The following is a 19678-nucleotide window of genomic DNA, read 5'->3' as shown; positions in this document are numbered from 1 at the left end:
TTCCCATTTAATTTCATTATAGAATGGATACACTTGGGAGTAGCTACTCTATTATCCACAGAGTCTCTATTTTAATTTTCAGTTTTGGCAGCAATGATGCCTTTTAAAACATGAATATTTGTATTATATTTCCAGACCTGAAAAGGACAGAGACATTGTTGCAGCTTTAAGCAGTTTCCGTTTTACCGCCAGGAGCAAGTAGAGGCGCCAAACAACAGCTAATTAATACCAGGTGGCGATATTTTTTTCCCCACTATGGCCACGCCAAGACCCGCCCTTCAATAGCTACTATTGGCCAGACCACTCGAGGTGAAATGACTAACCCCAACCAATCAAGCTGCTTCGTAGGGCGGGACTTGGCGTGGCCATAGTGGGATCCGTTTTTGCTAACAGGTGTGCCAGCATTGTGTGCCAGCTGATGCTCCAGACTCGCTTGTCCAGGTGGCTCCTTTCCTGCAGAAAAAGGGCTTTTTTGCAAATACTTCACCATGGTAAAAGTATAGTATATTTGCATGTGCGCCCCCTCGCGGTTTGACGTTACTGTTTCAACCTCTTTACAACACTCTATTATCATTGGTTCAAAATGTCACCGTCGCTTTCTTGACCAATGGCACCAATTTGGCCTTTCTCTCAGGATGGGGCCTTTTTTGCATGCATGCTCCTCCTTTTTTTGGAACCACTCCTACTACTCCTCTTCCTCCTCCTCCTCCACCACCACACACACACACGCGCGCGCGCGCGCACGCCAACCCTTCCGTGGCTGGGCTGGACCAGAGTGATAGAGAAAGATATATCTCTATGGCTCTGGGCTGGACGGAATGCTTGTCGAGGCGGTATAATCTAAAACCAAACCGGGAAACTATGGAGCAGACGGTGTGTTGTCGGAGATGCGAAAGTGCATGAAAAAGGTGATTCAATTTGCAGCGTTGCCCGTTTACACCTACTAATATCCATCCGCCTTGCAGTTATAGCTGATGGCGCTAACTCTCTCCTCTCTGTGTAATCGGTGTATTGCTACTGTTGCACGTTATCATTTATTTTCCTTCACAAAATAATCCGATCATGTCTGTCGTTCCGTTTTTTCAAGACAGTTGGCCTCCGCGGCGGGATGAAGTATGATAGGCGATAAACGCTCAGAGCAACACGGAGAGAGAAATCTGAGTCAACATAATCCATCAGGACATCGTGGAGGGGGGAGATGAGGACCATGATGGCTTCGATGAAAACAGCATTGCTAGTATTTCTACACTGGGGTGAGTACAGCGCGTGCAGTCTGCATTGTACCTGTTTGCTCTGCACACAATGGCTAAAACCGCCTCGCCATCTGTCACATATGGAGATGCATTTGCATGATTGTTTCTTCTGACCGACCAGTCCGACTATTCATTTAGATATCCTTTACAGATTTATTCTCATGAGTTGGACCTTTTTCTGTGCATGTAAACCTAGGGCAGCTTCTATGGGACACGTTATCGCAAGTCTGTGGTCTGCAATTTGATTACATAACAATCCAAATGCAAAAGTGACAGATAGGACAGTCCACTGACTATCAAACAAAAAGCACTGAGGACTACGGGCTATTTGATGGATGTGGAGCTGGTTGTGTTAGAGAAACAGGTGTTTTGGGCCAATAAAAATGAGGTCCTGGTGGCATCCAGGAAGTCCCAAGCAAAAGTGATAACATCAAGGACCGCTATTAAGCTATTTACACAACGCTTTTTTTGTTACCCTTTTTAGTTCCTCTAGTTTTATTGTTTGACTTCTATCATTTTAAGTTTTTATCACTTGTTTTATCTCCTTAGTGTGTTTTGTTTTAGGTTACTTCACCAAAAGCAAATTCCTATCAGCTGTGATTGAAATGGCAATAAAGTGTGGAATGTTGGATACTTTAAAGGGTGACAAAGATGCTGAAAAGGTCAGCACGACTACACAAATAAGACTTTATTTTAGAATATGACACTCAACCATACCAAGCAGAGAAAGATAAAGATGACCTCACATTTTAGATAAATCTTCTTCATTTTTTGACCAAACAGTTTATACATAACATGTGAAATTGAATTTATCTCCCTGCTCACATTAATACTAATTCTATGAATCGTATCTAATAACCAAATAGACAGGGTTCCTTGTATCAGTCCTGTGGTCCAACATGCATCTGGGTTCTTAATAAGAAAATTGGGGCTTCTCCGTTTTGCACAGTTTCTACTCCAGACAGAATTGAGCATTATCACGTGCCGCGGTGTCTCCCAGCCCTATCAGTCTGAGCCCAATGTTAATTAGGACTTGATCCGCTTAAGTCTCCCACTAGTCTCCCATGTCATTATCTATGGGCGTGTTGTTATCGGGCCGTAGCTCAGCCTGTGAGAAAGCTCCAGTTGTTTTTAGGTCTGACTCACACACACTCACACACAGACACACACAGACACAGACAGACAGGCATGGAGTGCCAAAACACACCCATCTAGTATTTCGAGTTGTTCAGGTAGTTTGATCAGCTTTAGGTTAGGGTTTAAAGGGTGTGTGTTAGTTTGGTGCTGATCCTTTCTTCAGTGTCAGTTTGTGGGTGTATGTTTGTTGGCTGTTATGTTGGGATAATTACCTCTTATTTGCATTTTGAGATGATGAGTTTATTTCTCAGCTTTTGGCACCACTTGTAAATTTTTTTTTTTTATGGTTTCTTCCCACAATATGTAATAAGATATTTAAGAGATCAGTTATGTGACCTCTGGCTGGCCGTCCACTTTAATAACTAAATGTCAATACATATCCAGTTATATCAATCTCAACTTGCGTGAGCTATTGGGGTTTTCTAGCTTTGAATTTATTTAATTATCTTACACCATGTTTTTAATAGGAATTCTGATACTCACCTCTGATGTGACCAATCCACAGTAAATACAGTTTCTGTTTTAATGTCCTTATAAAATAATCAGTGTTTCTTCTTTTTGCTTTTTAATTTGGGGGAAAAGAGAGCACTGCTACTTGGTATCAGCTAATGCCCTGAGTTAAGGCATCTGAATCGAAAAAAAGACCATTGCATCCCTAGTTTTTAATGTACACAACTTCCATAGTTTGTTGTAGAGCTACTCTTAAATTCTTCTTTTATCTTATGTCCATTTTGTTATCATTTGGCCTCTTCATCAGTTGGTTAAAATGACCAGAAATGTGTGTATTAAATAATAAATAAATAAATAATAATACAGATCTATAAAGAAATCAAGTCTGTAAAGCCAGTCGAAAAACAATGCTTGATGACGTCTCAGATTACTCTTCTCAGCTTATTACTTTATGTACATACCCTTATCATGAGAGAATAGTAATGGCATGAGAAGTTTCAGTGCCTTTTTCTGAAAGAAGGTTTCAGTATTTCAGTAACCGAGCTCTATAGCTATTTCAGAGGAGTTCCAGGGGAAGTGCGGTATGCTGCCAGACAATGAGACTCAGTGAAATACAATGATGCTTGAACCTGGAAGTTTGGAGATATTAACTTCAGCTCATTCTAAAACAATGCACTCAGTGACCTTCCGTTTTTGCTGTATTTTAACATTTCTAAATACTGTATAATCACACAGCTGCTCACACTAAAACTTGAGGATCTTAAAATGAGCATATCAATATTTTCTGACCTTTTTTATAGACCGATTCATTAATTTTTTGAGAATATAATTGGAATTGGAATCAATAACGAAAATAATTATTGTTATTCACAGCATTAGCACTTTTTGAATGTTATTTTCCCTGTATTGGAGTGAGATACAACCAGTTTCAGCTGAAACTAGCTCAATGTAGCACTGTGAGAGAACAAGCTAGGTTTATTCTGTTTGATAGTGAACTGTTACCCAAATAATAATTTATGCCAGGAATCCAACTAAGAGAATTGTATTTCATTTATAAAAAATGTCATTGTATTCAGATGAAGCTGGCCCACTCCTAGCCCCAGCTTGAGTGTTTTTTCTCCTATGCTGTTTAATGTATTGATTCCCTGTTAGCCGATCATCAGCTCAGGATATTGATCTGTGAGTCTATGTACCAAACATGCTGCACGTTGATACTGTGACCCACAGAAATTGACATTGTTTCCAATTTCTCCTGCCCATTCGTCACCATCTTTCACACTCTTGCTGTCTCTCAATTTTTCTTTCACAGTGCTCCAGTACGCTGTGTGTCGCGATGTATTTGTTCCTGCTGGGACCCTCTACCGCGTCGCAGGGTTCCCCCTCTCCCTGCCCTGCGCTGTATCAGGGTACGAAGGCCCACGTACGCAGGACTTTGAGTGGTTCCTGTACAGGGATGATGCTGCTGGGAGGCAGATGGGAGTGGTGTCCACCAGGGACAAGGGCTTCCCTTACGCCCCTTTCCAGGCCCGGGTGAGGAGTGGGGAGGTGAGGGTGGAGAGGGACTCAGGGGATAAAGTCCGGCTAGTGATCCAGAGGCTCCGGGCTGAAGACCAGGGGAAGTACGAGTGCTACACACCCAGCACAGACAGCACCTACCAGGGAAACTACAGCGCCACAGTGCCTGTCAAAGGTAAGAGAGATATATGTAATAAGTGCAATTGCTCTTCGGGGAATTGTTGGGTTTCTGTAAATGTATATGTGGTATAGATGTACACTATCTAGAAAGTGTCCTGAGATAACTTCTGTTATAATTTGACACTATTAATACAATTGAATGAAATGGAATATATATTGAATAGTTTTGGGGGGAACAATGGAGTTCTATGGCACACAGGAATAAGATGCATCATAATTGTTAGTAAAATCTATTCATTGTTGGTTTTAGTCTTTTTGTGGGATTTGTTGAACATAAAATAAATAGATATCACTACAGAGGGGCCTCTCTGGGATTAGAATTCTCTTTCACAGGAGAGCCAAGATAGCAGCAGCAGCAGCAGCAGTATATAGAACGTATAACAGAGGTCACAAAACATACAACACCGACATAAAATAGATGAAGAAAGTAAGCAGGGATCAGTAATACAGATGAGATCAGAATGATTGAGTAGAATTGATAGAATATTAACAGTCACATTACCTTTAGAAAGATATGAAAACAGAGATACAATAAATATATTAAAATGCATGAAATAAATGTGAACTTATTCTTTGATCAGATCGTTCCTGAGTTAAGTGTATTATTTAGGTTCTTGTACGGCTGCTTATGTTCAAACAACATTCAACATCTGAGAACACTGGTTTCTTTTCTTAATTGAAATTGGTTTTTTTGTAGAAAACATGTAAATATTTATAACACTAATGCATTGGAAAATAATTGTTTAGGTATCGGTACCAAAACCCTTGTATTATATCACCAACTACGACTGCAACTTTTTCAAACAATTCCCAAACCTAGTCCCAAACTCAATCATAGTTCAGTTGTGACGTAAAGTGGAAACCAGCAAACTGTATTCCAGTTCTGTCATGGGGGTTACCGTATGAGAAGATGCTATCAGCAACTCTGCACTATGTCAGCCAGATGGATGACATTTATTAATTATTATTATGTGTTTAACTTGGTGCACAATGACATTCCTAATGTCTGAGCTGTTATTTATACTTGCCATCTGGATCTTTTCTTTCTGTTACTCTTTCTATTTACGAAGATCCATTTGCTCACGCTATCCAACATATTTTGACAATTTTCCACATGGTTACCAACTCTGTTTCTACCTTGTGTACCACTAAGTTTGTGTTTGTAAGATGCTGGGTGTAGGTTTTGCTGCTAAAGTGTGTTATCTTCATCATAGCCAGCTAATCCCCCTTTCTTTGGCAAAGCTAGTGCCCAAATCTAAAGGTGGTAAACTGCTTGCAGTCACTCTCAGCAACCCATTTCATGATTTGCCTTCGTGTTCTAAACATAAATGTCTCAACAGCACACAAGCAATAGAAATTAAATTTGACATATTTTTTCCTCCCATCTGGCTCCTGTAGCCTCTTGTTGTAATGTAATTGTCTGTCTCTGTCTCTTTGTTCACCTGCAGTGATCCCTGACACACTCCAGATTAGCTATTCCCGCGTACTTGCAGGCCAGCCTGTGCCAGAGGGGGTTGAATTAAAGCTGACATGCTCAGCCGGCATCCAATCGGAGCAGCTCACCCATCTGTCAATCATGTTTGGGAAGCGTAGTGATGGAGAGGGTTTGGGAAGTGGAGCAGGAGGGGTGGTCAGCACCGTTAGAGAGATTATCTCCATTGATAAGCTGCTGGGGGTCGTCCCCGGACATTTGTACAAGAAGCGGTACAATGATGAAGAGATCACATTGGAGAAGAGGAACGGGGAGGCTGGACAGGATGTGTACGTGATGAAGATGAGAGCGGTGCAGCCGGACGACACCGGCTCGTATTTCTGTGAGGCCACGCAGTGGATTCTGGACCCTGATCGATCGTGGCAGAAGATAGCACAGAGGACACTGGATATTGGCAACTTGACCGTTCAGCAACTAGGTTAGTGTGACTTTGAAACTGTGCCAGTTATTTAGGCTAACATTTGCCAAAACTATATGACAGCATGTGGCAAATGCCATAGTCATACTGCAACAAGCATATTGCACATTATTTTGTTCAGTGATCATTGTTTAAACAACATACATTTGAAGGATAATGAAGGTAGTAATCAAATCTTACAGCACGCTGTGGAAACACTGTTATCAAATAAAGTTGGTTGCTCCAGTTACAGAATAAACCAGAGACAACAATAGCAAAACAGTCAAAGTTTGGTTTGTACTTGTCAGTTCAAGACTCTATATGCTTTCTCAGTGACGTCAGTCGGCCTGGACTTGTAGTGCAATGTAGTACATTGGACTCTTTCCAGATTTCAGGCTAAAGCCCTGAATGTTTGTGTTACTTACAGCTCAACTGAATGGCTGACAGAGCAGTGTACCAACTAGTTAGGTAGGGGGGCTGATTAAACACGTAACTGGATACACATCTCTAGTCAAGTTGTTGCCTAGTTTGTTGGCTGATTAAGTGCTTTCTGATTAGCTGCCTGGATGGCTGGGTTTGTCCTCCCTTGCTGGGTGAATGGATGGACATCTTACTATTAGAGCTGCAAGTACGATTATTCTCGTTATCGATTCATCTGCTGATTATTTTCTTGATTAATCATTTAATCTTTTTGTCTATAAAACAATGAAAGATGCCCATCACAATACTTAGAGCCCAAGGTGACTTTATCAAATATCTGGTATTGTTGTACTATACAATTTTACTATAATGTAAGACTAAGAAAAACAGCAAATTCTCACATTTGAGAACCTAAAACTATTCTAACTAACTAAATTCAACTCACTTTGTGTTCATGATGTCTGCTGTCAAACCGCTTGACTGAAAAGCTCTCTTGCTGATTATCCAGCTGGATTTGACCGGTCGATAGCTGGCTGCCGCTTGGGTCAATTTAAATTCTAAAGAGCTTGTGTAGATCTGAAGGATTAAGTAATCTTTCCTCCCACCTTGGCTTCTTGTAGCCCGCAAAGAGGATGACTATCTTTCTGTCAGACTGATGTGTCCATTACTGTGAGAACAGCTTCCTAAAATATTTTTTACATCTTGGATAGGAAAGTTAACAGCAGAGACACTTGGCTTCCAGCATAAACCCCGTAACAATAATATGTATGTATGTGTGTGTATGTGTGTGTATGTGTGTGTATATGTGTGTGTATATATATATATATATATATATATATATATATATATATATATATATATATATATATATATATATATATATATATATATATATATATATATATATATGTGTGTGTGTGTGTATGTATGTATGTATATGTGTATGTATGTATGTATATATAATATAATGTATATGTGTGTGTGTATACATACATACAGTACAGGCCAAAAGTTTGGACACACCTTCTCATTTAATGTGTTTCTTTATTTTCATGACTATTTACATTGTAGATTCTCACTGAAGTCATCAAAACTATGAATGAACACATATAGATATATGTACTTAACAAAAAAGTGTGAAATAACTGAAAACATGTCTTATATTTTAGATTCTTCAAAGTAGCCACCCTTTGCTTTTTTGCTAACTCTGCAAACCCTTGGTGTTCTCTCAATGAGCTTCATGAGGTAGTCACCTGAAATGGTTTTCACTTCACAGGAGTGCTTTGTCAGGGTTAATTAGTGGAATTTTTTCCCCTCTATTAATAAAAAAGCAAAGGGTGGCTACTTTGAAGAATCTAAAATATAAGACATGTTTTCAGTTATTTCACACTTTTTTTTGTTAAGTACATAATTCCATATGTGTTCATTCATAGTTTTGATGCCTTCAGTGAAAATCTACAATGTAAATTGTCATGAAAATAAAAAGGAAACGCATTGAATGAGAAGGTGTGTCCAAACCTTTGGCCTGTACTATACATACATACATACATACATACATACATACATACATACATACAGTGCTCAGCATAAGTGAATACACCCATGCTAAAGTTGGCCCACCTAAGGGAAAAAGAGAAATAAAGTTTGCCGAAGCACGGAAGGGAGGAGAGGGGACGGGATGAGGAGGAGGGAGGGGCGAGCTAGTCTCGTTTTGTTTGAAAATACTTTGAACGTCAACAAGAATAATGTCACCCAACATCGCTTAGAGCACCTTTTAAGCACACCAATTTTCTTTGTGAATGAATGATGTATCGTAAATAAATAAATGTTCTTCCTTAAAATACAGGGGGCATAAGTAAGTACACCCCTATGTTAACATACCCTTCACCATACTTAGAGATTGGCATGGGGTGCTTTACATAAAATCATCTCTCAATGCAAATCAAACCAGCTATTAGGCTAACTGAAATTAAACCATGCCAATCTCTAGGTATGGTGAAGGGTATGTGATGATGTGGGGCTACTTTAATTCCAAAGGCCAAGGGAACTTTATCAGGATGCATAGTATCCTGGATCCATGAAATAACTGGCCTTTTAAAAATAAAAATCTGCCTTCCTCTATGGGAATTTAACATAGGGGTGTACTTACTTATGCCCCCTGTATTTTAAAGGGACACTCCACCGTTTGTTGAAATAGGGCTTATCACGGTCTCCCCTAGCTGTAGATAGGTGGGCCAACACACTTTTTGTGCATGCATCGTTTTAGTCCGGTGCAACACCGGCAGCGCCGCCGCTAGTTAGCTTAGCGTAGTGAAGGGAATGTTGCCGGTTAGCATGTTGTGAGTAAAAGTGAGCCAACCAAAGACAAAAAAACAACCTAATTACTTGCACTGAGACAAAAAATGCATTGGCCCACCTATCTACAGCCAGGGTAGACCGTGATAAGCCCTATTTCAACAAACTGTGGCGTATTCCTTTTAAGGAAGAACATTTATTTATTTACGATGCATTATTCATTCACAAAGAAAATTGGGGTCCTTAAAGGTTGAATTTTTCCTCGTTTTTTTTAATTAAGGCATTAAGATCAATTTCCAAAAGATGATTTTATTTATTCCTCTTTTTAGTCAACTTTAGCATGGGTGTATTCACTTATGCTGAGCACTGTATATTTTTAATATGTTTACTCATAGGAAAATACTGTGTGTAAGTTTAATATTGAATTATTGTAACCACATTTTTTTTATAATTATTCTTTTTATGTTGCTGATGAGGTAAAAACAACTTCTTAGTAATAAGTATTGGAACTAAAATGTATTTAGGTCAATTGGTTTCTCTTCTGTAATAAAATTGAAGCAGAAGTTGAAGCATTGAATGTCATTAATGCATGCATTGTTTTTTTCCCGACACTCGCTGACCAGCACTATTTAGTTCTGTATTTTCTGGCCCCTGTTGTCTGACTAATACAATAGTCTGATGAGTCTCCTTTTGTTTCCATAAATAATGTGTCTATTATTCTAGATCGATCTTTGTCTAGAGAAGTGTTAAATGTGACTTCGCTCACACAATGGACCAGTGTTTATATCTTCTAATTATACCAGGTTATTAATATCAAAACCCCTTTAATTAATTACACAAAGTTGCTGTTATGCTTTATTTGTATCTCCACACAGTAATTTCATCAATATGCAAGTCTCTCTTTCATTGATTAATAATAGAAAATTGCAGTACAAGTTTAATATAATTATAATATAATAACATTATTACAATCATAGTGGGAATTCCTGTTATGCTGTATTATAGTTTATGGTTTTTGATTATTTCTCTGTTGTTGTAAAAGTGAGTGTGCATCAGGTTAGTAATATTTTCTTGTGATCGCTCATCACTGATTGCATATAATCTATCTATAGTGTGTCAGTTCAACCAACATGTAATCAAGATTAGAGGAAAGTCTTAAAAAAAGAAAAAAAAGAAAAACTGATGCACACTCACTTTTTTTAGACTAATTGTTAAAGTCTAAAAAGTCCTCAGATTTATTTTTGTAACACTTTTGGGGGTCACTGATCGGGAAAATCTAATACAGTAGGCTATATACAGAAAATATAATTTTTTAATATAATAATTCTTTTTTATTGTGTTCCATTTTGTTACATGCTGTAATAACCAATATCTAATGTTTGCTTTGTGGTTGAGGTGGTAATCCATTTTAACCTGAGCAATACATATGTAATGTACTACAGAGGCCACTCCAGCTTTCCCGATGAAATGATACTCCTTTTATATTGCTTCCTGTGAAGACATTTACTGTGCTCCATGACAGAGGATTTCCTGTACTTTCACTTTTACTAAGCTGTCTCCCGTTACCTCTTTAATTCACCAGCGGAGTCTCTGAGTATAACATCCTCACCCAGAGGGGAGGTGACCCTGCAAGTTGGTTCCCCTCTTATGCTGACCTGTGAGGTGTTGGGGCTGCCGTCTGAAGTAAACTCGGGCCTGCTGGTTCAGTGGATGAAGAGGGGATCAGTAAGCAGCGATGTAACTGGGACCGGGGGAGTTGAGGTACTGTGTCTCATTCTGCTGACTTATTTATATTATATTGCTCAATGTGTGCGATTGTATATAGTGGGACAATGTAGAGGTGTTGGTGTTTGTTTTGCACTGGCACAGTATAACTGAGGCTTAAGTATGTAAGTTAATGCATCAATTGTACAAACACATATCATCGAAAGAGGGAATGTGAAATATTTCAATCAGTTTGTAATACCTATGTTTAAAAAAAAAACAAAAAAAAACTTTCTTAATTTTATTACTTTTTTTTTTAAAATCAGTGCAATATGAAAATCAGTTTGCAAAAGATTTGCGTGGGTAATCCATCACAGTCACCATTAAGTCCAATTTATTCTCTGTCAAAGTTGCATTAAAGATAGATTTCAAATATTTTCATGTGTGGTGCATTCAAGTGCTGGAGGCAAAGTTCTGATAAATGATACTTGAGAATTGGCTTTCAAACAGCAGCAGCAGTCATAAAATTGACGTTATGGTTTTCATGACATTGGCGTTTGATCAACGTTATCATCCTGGCAACACTTTAGGCAACTGTCTGCAATAATGATAAAATATTCACAGTTTCTAGCAAACTGCCTAAAATAAATCACATTTCGATTCACAATCCAACACATACTGACGGATTGTATTTTACATTAAGGTGGAGGTGGCCCGGATGAGCCCAGACGGTGTTGTGAGCTGGGGGGACGACCTCAGCCGAGGTAGCGGGGGCTCTCTGGAGAAAGTGGCTGAGGGGAAGTACTCTCTGAAGCTGTTCTCAGCCAGGCCCTTAGACTCAGGGGTGTATCGGTGTGTGGTCAGTGTGTACGCTGGAACAGGAAACCCTGGCCCCGCTACTCCTGCAACACTCACCCAGAGGTCTGAGGGAGTCACCGTGAACCTCAAGAGCAAAGGTAAGAGGTGTACTCACGTCCTCAGTGACACACAGGCTTCATATATCAGTGATTCCCCTTTTCTCTCTACTGTTGATAACATTTTCTGTTGGTTTGGTCCAAGAAATTCTAGTAAATTTATAAAACTTTCAGTTTTTTCTGAAAAATGCTTTTTTTACCGAAAGCGGAACATCAGGGATAAATAATAAGTTAGTGTAGTATTCCAGTTCTCAAGGTGGACTGCCCAAACTGGAATCTGTGGTTTGATTCTCTTCATATTTATAGAAGTTCAGTTTACCCTCTATAAACAGTTTGAATGTACCACTTCCCTCTACAGATGTGCTAGTTGCAGCTGTGGCTCAGCTCCCTCGAGGCCCCCTGTTAAAAAGAGGCAGCACCATCACCCTGATCTGCAACGCCACCGTGACAACCACAGGTCCCGCCCAGGCACAGGTGCAGTGGCTGCGGTGGCCAATCCCTGAACGAGTTATCAAGAAGGAACAGAGCCCAGCATCTGATGTTACTCTCCCAGACCCCCCTGTGGAAGAAAAACCCAGGCTGGTAGCCAGCCTCAGGTACGATGGTGTTGCAGAAATCTACACCAATGGTAGCGAGGTCAGTGTCGACCGCCTGTCAGCTATCAGCTACAGACTGAGGGTCCACGCAGCAACAATGGATGATCAGGGCATGTATGCGTGTCATGCCCAGGCGTGGGGTCAGGACCCACATGGACTCTGGTACGACACGGGGGCCAAAGCAGAGTCAAATCCAGTGACTGTGTACCTGTATGCTAGAGGTAAGAGTCTCCCAAGGATGTTTTGTAATGATCATATGATTGTGGAGAAATGTAACAGATTAAAAATAGACCCACTTTATGAACTATCCGAGCATGGCTCTCCTTCCCACTCCCACAATTAAACACATTCACATCTGGAAGCTGCCCAGTACAACTACAGGCTGATCTGTCGGCTGTCCACTGGAGCAATTCAGGGTTAAGGGGCAAGTGTTGCTCTTTCACCTTCCCTATTCAGATTTATTTTGGTGGTCCCGGAATCGAACAGGAGGATCGAAATGATGTGCTTAAAGGGATTCTTTGCCGATTTTAAACCAGCACGGTGTCATCTTTGTGTGGGCAGTGTGTTTTTAGATGAACTGTGTTTGGGTGGGGGACCGAAGCGGGAAAAGTTCTCTAGTGTTGCTTTAAGTACATTGTGTTGATAATACTCTATATTTTTATCAAGTGAAATTTTGGATGCAGGACTTTTACTTGTAATGAAATGGAGTATTTTTATACTGTGGTATTACTACTTTTACTTAAGTTAGTGATTTAAATACTTCTTCCACCACTGACCTTAGATCACAAGCTGGAGGGTAGCCTGTGTACTTTTCAAACATTTACTCTCGACCTTGAGAAGTGTCGGTACATTTTATGCAGATTGATTCTTCTCTACATCCTTCCCTAGCAGAAAGCAGGGCATGGTTCCCCTGCGTTTACATCTTAAATATGTACAAATGCACTTTGTCACTTGTTTCTATTCTGCAATTTAATTCGGTTGAATTCTAAACTCAAGGACCCTAAGGACCATTTTCTCAATTGATCTGCTGATTATTTTCTCGATTAATCGTTTAATCTATTATATGTCAAAAAATTGTGAAAAGTGCCCATTAGGATTTCCCCAGTTGTCCAACTAACACTCCAAACCCCAACGCTATTTTATCTTTGGCATTTTTGCTTGACAATTACAATTAATCAATTGTAATAACTTACAATAACTCCTGCATCCCGTACATACAGTTTAACCACCACGCTGAGCAAACAGGGACGAGAAATAACTGGATATAATCTCCTCTCATTCATCTAAAATGCTTGTTGCTTTCATATGTCAACACTTTCACTAACCTTAGGTTGGAGACCTAATTTACCTGTTGGCCAACAGACTAAAGAAAATGACACCACCCAAACCAGCAATAGATTTTTGTGTTAGCGCGACGTCACAGTTAATCAGTCTATAGAACATTTGTCAGAAGCCCAACAGAGATATGTTCAGCGCAGTGATCATCTTTACACTTAAACATGGTAGCAAAGTTAGTTGTGGACTTTCTCTCTCTGTTCTACATCGGTTTCCGACACTAGAGGACTGAATCACCAGAGCAAACTGTGCTTTTAGTTTATCCAGCAGGACAGTCCATTAACTTGCTTTTCATCAATATGTGTGCTGCCTGAATGTTTAAAGTACTATATAAAACGTCTATCTGTATTGTTTTGAACCAATTAACAAATCCAATTTTTTTTCCTAAATGACACTTTTCTACTGAATGTAGCCTAATGCATATATTTCTCTCTTTTCTTTTACAAATTTTTACAAATTTCTCTCTCATTTTTTCTTCTCCCAGCTGCTGACCTCCTCCTCATCCCTTTGGTTATTGGAGTCTCCTCTGCCTTGTTTGTGGGCATCTTCATCATAGCGACAGTAACTTGTTGCTTCATGAAGCGACTGGCAAGGCAGCGCACCCCAAAATAGGTGTCCACTGTCACCGCCTGTCTGAAGTCTGAATGTTCCGCAAAGAGGTGATGCACAGAACACAATGGATGGAAATGCAAAGAAATAACTTCTCAACAAAAATGAAGTGAAAAATGACTGTCAACCTGTTACCTATTTTTCTGTGTTTTGACCTACCTGTTTAACAATCAATGCCAAAAGATTCTGTTTTATATTCTCTCATATTTTTATATCTGAACCTTCTCTGAAAACACACACACGTTAGTGATTGCTGCATCACGCACCAGTAGGCATAATAATCTAGATTTTTTTAATCTCCCATCCAATGAACCCTAGTGGTCAAAGACTTACACATTTTTGGGTCTGTTTCCACCTTAACAGTAAAAGCTTAACCCACCTTTGTCCCAGCCTGTCATTCTGTTTCAAATGGAAAAGGGTAAAGATACACAAGATTCGCAAGATTTTTGTGATGAGGTCAAAAGTAAAGGAGGTACTGCAGGTTTGTTTTGAGTCTCTCAGATGTGAGGAATCCTGTTGATACCATAAAAGTATTGTTTCTATAGAAAAGAAAAGAAAACTGCCCCCTCAGAAGTCATAGTATGATTGTTAAACTATCAAAGTACCAAATGGTTTCATAGGCTGTCAGATGTTTTGTATAATACTGGTAATGCAGACCATCCTACAGTACATAGAGTAATGGTTCTATCTTCACACAAACAATATTCTGTGGTTTTAAAAATCGTTAATATTGTTCCAGTTGTTTCTTCCCTCAAACTGCATGTTTTTCTTTTATTACATGTTTAAATGTCTGTGCATGGTTAAGCCTCTAGCACTACCACCACTGACAGTCACATGAATGCTGATGGCAGCAGTTCAGCCTCCAGAAATGTAATATGAGTAGGGACCTTCCACCACTCTGCATGTTAACAAAGCCGCTGGCTCGGGGCTTTCTGATGCCAAGACCAATTGAGTACCAATTCTAAACAAATGCATTCCTTGCCTGGGATGCCTCACGCTGAAGTGAGATTTCTATACGGACTTTAGATTTGACAAAGAGAAATGGAAGAGATATCCATTATGCACTGAGCTAAAATGTAAATATTGTATGGAGTTTAGCTGTTTTATTTTTCTTAATGTGAGCAAGACTATGCTGTCTTTGGCAAAGCACCTTTTGTTTAACATTCTGCAGCAGTCTGTTCTCCTCTTTTGAAGCACTTGGACAGAAATGGGACTGGGACCAAAGCCCCTCGGCATCCTTCTTTGACTTGATTTTATTCCAGCTTAAAAGTCACTTCTTTGCTGTACTTGAGTGAATACTTTTGTGTGTGTTTTTTCTCTTTTGTGCGATTTATGGTTTCTTTGCTCTTGTGACTGAGACAGAAAAACAATACTGTGAAAAAGAATCCCCTGTTTGTTACACTAAGTAACAGAAAAACTGTTATTGTTCACACTGTTTGGGTTACTTATCCCCAAGGTGAAAATCTCCTAAGCAGCGCATATGACCTGATCGTTTAGTCAAGTCTCACTATCATAGTCATGTGGTTCAAGCCACATATTTCTGCAGCCAAGACTTATTATGACTATAGCCCCTGCTGCTAGCCCACAGAAATCTGTTGGACAGATTTACTGTGTCTACTCTCTGATGAGTGAAATCCATCCTCCTTTTCCTGTCCAAAGTAACACTTAAAAAAAGTTTGGTCATGTGAGCGTGCCCACATTGTGTGATCCCTTAAAGTTAGATACATGTTCGTGGAAAGGAGAAAGAAAGTAACATTTGTTGTATTCAGCTTTTGGCTCTAACGTGCAATTATTCCAGGTCATTTTTTCTGCTATGCTGTACTTACTTACATATGGTATCAGTCTGTCTTTGCTGTCTGTCTCTGTGTCCTGGTGGGTTTTCGATTTGAGAGTCCCTCTAAATCTGCCTGTCCTCCCCAAACCTGTGCGCTCTAACCCCCGATTATAAATGTTCACGAACATTAGGGAATAAAATCACAACTCTGCTTGCTTCCTGAGCCACTTTGTTCCAGATCAACTACTCAAAGCTGATTTGTTCCCCCACATACCCACCAACCACATGATTACACATTTGCACACAGATGCATGTGCACACACAGCACAGGCACAGCAGTAGCAGCAGCACAGTGCTGGCTGGCTGGTATTTCAGATGAAAGTAAGTAGGTATCTGCGTGTTCATCTCTAATCCCTGTTTATGGCTGCAGTCTCTGCCCTTCCCCCTCTCTCATTTTCTAACTGAGTAAGTGTGGCTTGCATTCGATTCTTTTCAATTTCTGTTTCCTGAAAAATTCAGCCAGCTGTTGAAAAATGTAAAAGCTGCTGTCTAAGTAGTGCTTATGTTTGAGGATATATTAAACCCTTTCATGAAGGTGTTATGTTTTGTTTGGACTGTTTACTCATGCTTTAGTACCACTGTTACTGAATACATCTTGCTGCCATCGAAATATAAAGAGGCGGTCTAATGCTCATCGTTTCTTATGGTGCTTCGGCGAACCTGCCAGTTAATAAACCACTCTGGATTAATAATGTCACTTTGGTTTTATTTATTACTTTATTTTCTACTGCTAAAGACAAGTCTGTTTTCAGCATAGTACCTCGAAATCTGGAGACAGCTGAGGTATTGCAGGACATTCTGTGTGGAGGGAAATAATCCAGTCTGTCTGAAGTGTTCATGTGCTATTTGAGCATATTTTCCATCTATCTAGTATGAAAAAAACAAAACACAACATATCTTGTGGTTGCTGCAGTTTCCAAGTTAGGACCAGCCAAGCAGAGGTTTGTATTTCAGCTCAAGTTGATTGATTCTCAGCACTTTGTGATGCAGTTATGGACAGTTTAACAGGCAGAACAATTGTCCAGGTCCTAATAAATATATTGTACATGGCTCTTGTTGGGGGGAGAAATTCCTGATAGAAATACTGCACAAAAAGAAGAAAACATGATCTCACCCGGAACAAAAACACTGGACACTTAAACTGCAAGACTAAGCCAAAGTCCATCCATCCATCCATCTTCGTCCGCTTATCCGGTGTCGGGTCGCGGGGGGAGCAGCTCCAGCAGGGGACCCCAAACTTCCCTTTCCCGAGCAACATTAACCAGCTCCGACTGGGGGATCCCGAGGCGTTCCCAGGCCAGGTTGGAGATATAATCCCTCCACCTAGTCCTGGGTCTTCCCCGAGGCCTCCTCCCAGCTGAGCCAAAGTCATGGAGGCTTTTACAGTATAGTGAGAAAGCCTGATGGTTGAGCAATAATCTTGATGCATCTATACTGGCTTCATTACATGCTCAATATCGCATATGACCGCTTTCATTTAATTCATTTATTGTGTAATTCACCAATTAACATGTAATTTAAAGTGCATCACAGCTGCAGAATCAATTAACAAATGAAAATATATTTCTACCATCAGTATACCGACTAAACATTTTTGAATCTGTTGCTGGATGATTCAGTTCCATTTGCAAAGCTAAATTAAAGCTGCAATAATCAATATTTTAATATTGACAGTGAATCAAATTTATAAAGTAACAGGGTTCACTCTGCCCCTTTTAACACATGCAGTCTTTCCCTGAAATGTGTAGGGACATTTCCCGCATGGTGTCATGTGTGAATGGGAGCAGGGATCGATATGCAGGGAAATCTGTCCCACCAATGTTTCACCTCAGGACCTAATAACATTACAGGGACAATGCTGATATGGCTGTGGTGAGGTTGCAAGCAGAAATATTGCAGGGATAAGCACTGTTGGGCTGTCCTATCCCCCATCTATTCTGGCATTGCCATGGCAAGTGTGAAAAGGTGCAAGGCAGAAATGTTCCTGAATGTGGGAACTGTGAAAATCACTACCGGTGCCTGAAAGGTTATTTTAGTAATTTAGCAGGAACTATGTGTGGAAGAGGCTGACAAACCAACAGATAACTATCCCCCGACTTTGCAGTTTACCTTCAGCTCTACAGTGTTTTAGCATATTTCAGCTCATTGTTTTGGTTTACTCTCACTGCTCTCATCAACCTTCTTTCTAGCCACAGCAGAGCTGTTTTCAGCTAAGAAGCCACAGTGTGCTACTTGCCCAGCACCAAACAGCAGACAGACAAAGTTGGCCACTAGCTAGTTAACACAGTGGAGCATTTAGCCTTTATAATTGTCAGATGGCCAGAAACCGAACTCCAAATGAATTACAATGTTGCTCCATGTCTACTGGGTGTGTGAAAAGGCTAAATTCTGCTTTAATGAGGGGGCATTAAGTAATGTACATTTTGCATTCATCCAGCAAAGATATAATTTCAAATTGGAGAAGAAGATGGAGAAGTTGGCTCAATAATGGCTAACATAGACAACTGCATCCATCAAAGAAAGAAGCACTTTATTTATGAATACCTCAATGAAGAAATTCAATTTTTAAAACATGATAGCTCCTTTTATGTAGAATTTAAAAGAAAGCTGGAGATAAAAAAGATGTCTAACAAAATGTAAAATGAAAAAAATAAAAATACAAGAAACAGGTGATTTCATTTTCAAGTATAACATTTGATTAACTATGTCAAATGGAAACACAACTATATGAAATTCTACTATTAACACTGTATCTGTCCTGCTGTGCCTCTTTGAGCTGCCTTGGTATTACAGTATATCAGTTTACAGAGCATTACGTCACTAATGCAAACACTGTACCAATGTTAATCCTCTTCTTCCTGTATGACTTTAGAGGGACGTGGCAGGCAGACAAACAGAGGCTTTGTGGCAGACTGATAAGACGCTGCGCTGCCTGTGGTTGGTTGGTACCAACATACCTTCCCTCCCAACCAATCCCTGACAGCTGAACCAACGCTGGGCCAAGGCAGGATTAAACATGCAACACACACTGCAGGCCCTTACTGTGGCAAAGCTTGTTCGAAGTTGTCACTGATTTCACCTGTCTTCTGGGAAACATTTTCTACAACCATGACCAACTTTGATATAAATAATTCTATAAAATGCAATTATACATTTTATTTACAGTGTTCCGAGTTCCTGGGGGCTTATTATTACAACATTTAAATACATTTAATATTTCAAAGAATTGGCTTCAGTAAAATAGCATATAACTTGTGAAAAATATATACAGTACATACTGTATTTTCCCCCTATTGATTATGTTGTGCATTACCTAGAAGCCGGGAGGTGTGTAGCCTAGCTTAGCATTAAGACTGGTAACGGGGAAACAGCTAGCCTGTCAGGACTCTGCCTACCAGAACCTATTAAGCTCAAATGTCAAATCTTGTTAGTTTGATCCGTACACAGAAAATGGACACATTTGCTCAAAACTTTGCACATAGAGACTTTGTCTGCCAATACATTTTATTAATGTGCAACAGTTTACAGTACAATATTCTATCAGCCA

At 39.7% G+C, this 19678-nt stretch overlaps 1 protein-coding gene across 4 annotated transcripts; it reads left to right on the top strand.

Annotated features, from left to right (window-relative positions):
- The first annotated feature begins 361 nt into the window (after positions 1 to 361).
- On the top strand, positions 362 to 16828 carry igsf8 (immunoglobulin superfamily, member 8). Of its 4 annotated transcripts, none has more exons than XM_028576879.1 (8): positions 362 to 491; positions 1092 to 1253; positions 4150 to 4530; positions 5984 to 6445; positions 10722 to 10900; positions 11547 to 11799; positions 12116 to 12574; positions 14173 to 16828. In XM_028576879.1, the coding sequence occupies exons 2-8, from the start codon at positions 1199 to 1201 to the stop codon at positions 14298 to 14300; spliced, it is 1917 nt and encodes a 638-aa protein (XP_028432680.1). In that variant the 5' UTR covers positions 362 to 491; positions 1092 to 1198; the 3' UTR covers positions 14301 to 16828. The 4 variants fall into 4 exon arrangements, with proteins under 4 accessions (XP_028432680.1, XP_028432678.1, XP_028432679.1 ...); XM_028576877.1 differs by having other exon boundaries at positions 1088 to 1253; XM_028576878.1 differs by lacking the exon at positions 362 to 491 and adding an exon at positions 688 to 908.
- The last annotated feature ends 2850 nt before the right edge of the window (positions 16829 to 19678 follow it).

The sequence above is a fragment of the Perca flavescens genome, chromosome 4 (genome assembly GCF_004354835.1).
Source record: "Perca flavescens isolate YP-PL-M2 chromosome 4, PFLA_1.0, whole genome shotgun sequence".
NCBI lineage: Eukaryota > Metazoa > Chordata > Actinopteri > Perciformes > Percidae > Perca > Perca flavescens.
Note: the sequence above shows the minus strand (reverse complement) of the source record. Positions and strands in the feature narration are given on the sequence as shown.